At 36.1% G+C, this 6,765-nt stretch overlaps 1 protein-coding gene across 1 annotated transcript; it reads right to left on the bottom strand.

Annotated features, from left to right (window-relative positions):
* Positions 1-472: 472 nt before the first annotated feature.
* Positions 473-1,492, bottom strand: LOC113279550. The gene is made up of 2 exons (XM_026528239.1): positions 1,017-1,492; positions 473-884 (listed from the first exon to the last, which is right to left on the bottom strand). The coding sequence occupies exons 1-2, from the start codon at positions 1,490-1,492 to the stop codon at positions 473-475; spliced, it is 888 nt and encodes a 295-aa protein (XP_026384024.1).
* Positions 1,493-6,765: the final 5,273 nt, after the last annotated feature.

Genomic DNA, 6,765 nt, shown 5'->3' with positions numbered 1-6,765 from the left:
AAAATTTAAAACAATCCACACCGGGATGGCCGAGACGGCAGTGCCAAGTATCAACTGGCTTATTTGCAACTGAAGATAAAGCAAAAGGTTGAAAATAGAAGTGGTAAAGTCCGGAAATCTGCCTACTCCATCCAATCTCCTTGGTTGTTCGACGGTCCTGAAATATACAAGACTCGTGTGAGAATTTGATGCAGCAATTTGCTGTGCTTGTCAACTTACTAACAGATATTAAGTTGAATTTGAAGATTGGAATATGAAATACATCAAGCAGTTTAATAGATGGTGATAAATCTAATGTGCCAATATGAGTTATAGATGTATGTGAACCATCTGGTAGTTGAACAATGAGTGGTTTGGTGACCACATAATGAGACGAAAAAGAAGATAAAGATGAACATATATGATGAGTTGCTCCATTATCAACTATCCAAACGTTTGTAGAACAGGAAAGAGTAATACCTGGAAAGTTCGCTTAGGGTGTTATGTCGTCGTTGTCATGATCAGGTTCGAGCAGGGTTAGAAGCCGTGCATACTGAGAAGCAGTAATAGCAGGAGCGGCAGTAGCAGGTTGGTGAACAGCAACAACGGTGTTGGATTCCAAATTTCTGGACTGTGGCAAGTCTTTCGGGTACCCATTTAGCTTCCAGCAAGTCTGCCTGGTATGCCCGTGTATATTGCAATGGTCACAGAAAGGGCGAACTCTTTTGTTGGTGTCGTTGTTTGAAGGAACCCTAGAATGAAGTGGGTCATTACGTGCAACACTCAAAGCTGCAGAATCAACAGTCGGGATGGAAGAAGATTGTATGCCCTGTTGTTCTTCTTTTTGCCTGACATGATTATAAATCTTGGCAGGGGATGGCATGGGTTCCATGATTAGTATTTGACTACGCAGGGCAAAAATCTTTCATGTAAACCCTGAAAAAATTTCATGGAACGATCCTGACTGTGATGACTCAGATAGTTCTTACCTGCTCCGGATATGCAAGGTTCAATTGGTCTAAAGGCATCTAACTGACCTAAAGTGATTTGATCCGGTATAATACATAGCAACACTAAGATTGTCTTGTTTCAGCAGAGCAATAGACTGTTTCAAAGCATATAATTTGGAAGCATTATGATGAGAAATTCGAGATTTGATTTCTAACCATTGTTCATGAGTCGATGGGAAGTTCTGAGTGCTTGAGCAAATTTCTGGATCAACGGAATTAGATATCCAGCTACCTACTAATTCATCACATCTCGTCCAGTGAGCGAGATCTGATGCATTAGTCGGCTTTTTGGCCGTGCCATCGATATATCCAGTCTTGCCTTTCGCACTGAGTGCCTTGAACATGCCTCTCCCCCATGTGCAGTAGTCGTCTCTGGTGAGTAGAGGGGTGTAGATGACTGATGTAGGATTATCCGACGGATGGACGTAGTATGGACTAGTTGGAGAAAGTTCAGTATCTTTCTCAGCAGCCATGGAAGGGGGTAGATCGCCTTCTCCAGTCATGATGATAAATAAGCAGAAGAAAAAAAAATTCTCACCTAGCTATCATACCATAAAGAATTTTGATTTTGTTTTCACATATTCTTCTCTGTTAAGAGATTGATATGATCATTTTGTATCTATACTGATTGTAATTACATTGCATGAGTGAAGATCCTAATACTATAAATATATCAAAGGAATTAAAACTAATTGCAACAATTTCTTAATCACATATTCTTCTCTGCATGTATTGAACTTCTTTCCATATTCTTCTTTGCATGACATCAATCACATATTATTCTTGCATATTCTTTCCATATTCTTCTTTGCATGACATCAATCACATATTATTCTTGCATATACTAATCTTCTTTCCATTTTTAGATTGCATGTACTATTCTTCTTTCCATGTTTAGATCAGTGAGTAATGGTAGTGATTGATGTTATCTTCCTTGCCATATATAACAGTGATTTGTGCCTGTGATTGGAAATATATACGTGAACAAATTTATCAAGGGACTGATAAATTTAATACCACGTAATACTTAACTCCATCACAACATGCCGAAGCAGATACAGTTGCAATGCGACCAAGTATGGCATGCATTGCAAAAGGCACTTGTCAACATCGGTACATATAAAGGCTGCTTGGGTCGGTTCAACCATCATATGAGCCATGGCTAGAACAACAACAACATAGAAAAACACCTTCATCTTTCTTTTACGAGAACTTACTTGAGCAGTATATATGTGTTTGTGTCTATATCGTTTGCTAGTTGATTTTGATGTGCTAAATGGAGAAGAGCTATGCAATATCTTGTTGAACCAATTTAAGGTAGCTTTATTATGATCAGTTACACTCTTTTGGCTTCTAATGCAGTTTCTTAATTTGTCATTTAGTTTCTTGATATGGCCAATATGATGATTTATATATATTATTATATTTTGTGATTTTTATTATATTTTGGTGATTTATATATATTATTTGTGCTACTCTAAGTTTATCACCACGTTAACGGTTTTTTATTACATTTGATATGCCAGCCTACCTCAATTGTTCTTCGAACTCCTGCAAGTATATCCGTGGTTTTCCCCTTTCTTTGAAATGTGTAGGTGCATTTTGACTTTTCTATCTTTATGTTGCTTCTTTTCAACATTGTTCGACCATTATTTGTGCATGTTTCTTTTTGTATTTATTGCTTCTAATGCTCAAGCCATCATCTATGAGATAATACTTATTTGATTCTATTTTATTATTTTGTCTTTTTATTTTTTTCATATTGATGTTACTTCTTTTGAATCAAATCCCAATTATGATTTACTATGTACTACTCTTGAAAAGATTCTTTTACATTAAATTGTATCTCATATTTCTTGAGATTAGAAGCATGAGCATTCAAAGAATTGCATTGCAACCGTGATAAAAAAAAATATAAATTTCATTTTAAAGAGAGTGTCATTTCCAAGAGAGTCTATATTATAACCAACAAACCATGTCTACAACTTGCCAATTTGATAAAAAGAAAATTTGTTAAGGTGCAGGTATGAAGACCTTTGAATTCTATGGTTCTAAAGATTGTATTTATTGGTTTGTTATGTAATAATCTAATAATATTAACAAAGCATAGTAGTGTAACTTGGAGGGGAAATTTCCTTTCCTTTTATGAAGCTTGAGTACGTATTATAAGCTTTAAAAATGTTGCACTACAAGCCCGTGACTTTTTAATTCTTTTTTTTTAATTGTTATGGTTTTTTAATTTTTAGGGGTGATCCCAAAAGAACTAGGGGCGATACTAAAAGACAAAAAAGGTCACCCAAACGTAAATCTAAGCTACCTCTTATCTCCCAAATTTTTAAATGGAAACTATGCCCTTCCATAATCGGTAGCATAAAACGTAATCAGTAGGTAACAGGGAAATCGGTAGGTTAAATTGAAACACTACCTACCGATTAGTATGTGGATCTTTCGGCTAACATTCCCTTCTATAATCGGTAGATTAACCAACTCGTATGACGACCGATTATAAGTAGCCCCATATTCAACCTTGGTAAAATTCCATAGGTTTTGGCCAACCATAACCATAACCACTTGGTTTGTGTTTTGGATGTAGCCATAATTGGAAGATAAATAGGTTACAAACACACACGATTATAGGTTTCCCAAAAATGAGTTTTTTCTAAAATCCTTCATGTAATGAATTTTGAAATCTGCTATAATCGGTAGCTTATTCAACTGATATACCTACCGATTAAAAGTAGACCCAGATTCAACCTTGGCCATATTCCATAGGTTTTGAGGGGTGCAGAGCCAACCATAACCACTTGGTTCGTGTTTTGGATGTAGCCGTAATCGGAAGCTAAATATGTTACAAAACCTCCGACTATAGGTTGCCCCAAAATGAGTTTTTTCTAAAATCCTTCATGGAATGAATTTTGAAATCTGCTATAATCGGTATCTTATCTAACTTTTATACCTACCAATTATAAGTGGCCCCAGATTCAACCTTTGCCAAATTTCATAGGTTATAAGGGTACATAGCCAACCATAGCCACTTGGTTCGTGTTTTGGATGTAGCCGTAATCGGAAGCTAAATAGGTTACGAAACCTCCGATTATAGGTTGCCTTAAAATGAGTTTTTCTAAAATCCTTCATGGAATGAATTTTGAAATCTGTTATAATCAGTAGTTTATCTAACTTTTATACTACTGATTATAAGTGGCCCCAGATTCAACCTTTGCCAAATTGCATAGATGTTGAGGGGTACAGAGCCAACCATACACTAGTACAGAAATGGCCTTTAGCCATGCCAAATATAAATTTTCCTGTCACGCCTTTTTGGTTTTGGCGTGTCTATAGGATATACTTCTACCCTATAGACACGCCATGTTCAATGAGTGTGTTCATATAAGTGATTTCAGCCACGCCATGGCTAGTAGCGTGTCAAAATTTCAACCGTTTAGTCACGTTAACTTCAAATTTTTGATTGGGAGTGTTTATAGACCAGTCTATGGTCACATTAGGTATTGGGAGTGTTTATAGACCAGTCTATGGCCACATTAGGTAGTTGTGGCGTGTCCAAAAGGTTAGTCACGCCATTTAAGGTGTGGTTTTAAAGTTGGTTCATTAGACACGCCAGTATATGCGTGTCCATAGTGTACGATTGATTGACACGCCAAATTCAAAGTGTGGCCAAAAAGTTCTTCTTTGGACACGCCAGTATATGCGTGTCCATAGTGTACGATTTAAAGACACACCAGTATATGCGTGTCCATAGTGTAGGCCATATAGACACGCCAAACTGAAAGTGTGGCCAAAAAGTTCTTCTTTGGACACGCTAGTATATGTGTGTCAATAGTGTGCGTTCTATAGACACACCGGTTTTATAGCGTGGCTAAAAAGTTCGTTTTGAAAAAATTAATAAAAAGCTTTCGCCTATATTCAAATGCATGACCTCGAAGAAGTTAGATAACGTACCAATCCACCAAGCTGCCCATCTTTAGATGTTTATGATTAGTGTTTTGAAAATACTAGACTGGTTGAACTACTCAACATTTAAATAAACACGCCAAACTGAAAGTGTGTCCAAAAAGTTCTTCTTTGGACACTCTAGTATATGTTTGTCCATAGTGTGCATTCTATAGACACGCCGGTTTTATAGTGTGGCTAAAAAGTTCGTTTTGAAAAAATTAATAAAAAGCTTTCGCCTATATTCTAACGCATGACCTCGAAGAAGTTAGATAACGTACCAATCCACCAAAATTCCCATCTTTATATGTTTATGATTAGTGTTTTGAAAATACTACACTGGTTGAACTACTCAACATTTAAATAAACACGCCATTTTGAAAGTATGGCCAAAAAGTACACCCAACACCCTCAAGACTAATTCCCTAGCTTTCTCTGGAATAGATTCTGACTTCCATGTTCTGCAAGTTATTGGGTTCTCCAAAACTATTTCTGCAAATCTTCTAAACACCTATAATCAAAATTTCTTTGGTAATTCGTTGAATTGGAATGTTATAAATAACTTGGGAGTTTGCAATTTGGTTTCTAAAAGATCCTACTCATGGACTATGTGTGCTGTCAAAATTGCCTCTCAGCTACCACACTGGATTTCTGGTAAGATTTTTCATTGCTCTCTCAAGCATTCCTGTACTAATATGTTATTCTACTAGTTGGAGTAGTTCATATGAATGCCAAGATAAAACTATTAACCCCATAAAACAATTTAAAACCTTCATGATAACCCCCTTTCAAATTCCCCCTGCTATTTACTATAGTCACCATATCAAGCTCAAAACCAAAATTAAACACAACAGCCACTCAACCAAGCATAATACAATAACCCCAGAACCACATATACATTCAATTGAACATCATTATCTTTAAAACCAACACTATCAAATCCAAAATCAGCACCACTAGCATTAACTGTTTATCCATGAGAAACATATGCCATATTCAGCCAAAAAACATTTACAGGAATACTTACTTTACCATCTGGAAGGGGATGGTTGAATACTGGTTGTAGTTGTAGGAAATCCTACACTACACACCTCATAAGATTTCATTAACATTCAACTCATTTTTGGATTAACAATCTTAATTTTATTGATGAATCTTTGAACAATCTTACAAGAAAAGATAAAGGGATTAAGAACAACAACCACTCTTGATTTTCTCTCTCCTAATTATTTTTTATTCCTCTCTCTAAAAAGATCCCCCTCTTCCTTACAGCTGATCGGCTCTTTATATAGAGTTTTTCATAGTGGATGACAGCTAATCCATCCTTTATTTTCGGATTTGTCTTGAGGCACTTTCGCGAGTTTACAAATGTTGATTTCGCAAGTCTTCTAATCTTTGCAAAATCGTCATACCTTTCTTAATTTGAAGATGACATTATCTGATATGTCGTTTCTGAGATCATTCTGCGACGCTTTCGCAATATGTTGCTAATAGTTTCGCATTCCTACTGTTGTTGCGAGATTCTGATCCTACATCTTTCCTATTCTCATGTGTTCTCTGCGAAGGAGAGAATGATATGAGAAATGCCACAGCTACTCATCTTCTCATATTCTTCTATGATGAATCTTTTACACGTATCTTTCCTTCCGTTTATTTTTTGACACGTCTTTGCAACCGTTATTTCTTAACCGTTCAAGTATTCTCTTCACATTAAATGTGGTTACCTTCTTGGGAAACTTTTTCTATATATATTCTTCTAATTCCTTTTTTTTTTACTTTCTCTTCATCATCCCTGCAACTTCATTGTTCTTCTGCAAATTCCGTCATT

Source organism: Papaver somniferum, chromosome 5 (assembly GCF_003573695.1).
Source record: "Papaver somniferum cultivar HN1 chromosome 5, ASM357369v1, whole genome shotgun sequence".
Taxonomy (NCBI): Eukaryota; Viridiplantae; Streptophyta; class Magnoliopsida; order Ranunculales; family Papaveraceae; genus Papaver; species Papaver somniferum.
Note: the sequence above shows the minus strand (reverse complement) of the source record. Positions and strands in the feature narration are given on the sequence as shown.

Excerpts from the sequence above, each read along its gene's own strand:
- LOC113279550 (XM_026528239.1), bottom strand. The coding sequence starts at position 1,492 with ATGACTGGAGAAGGCGATCTACCCCCTTCCATGGCTGCTGAGAAAGAT. Across the intron at positions 885-1,016 it reads ACCGGATCAAATCACTTTAG|TCAAATACTAATCATGGAAC; the intron begins GTCAGTTAGATG and ends TGCCCTGCGTAG.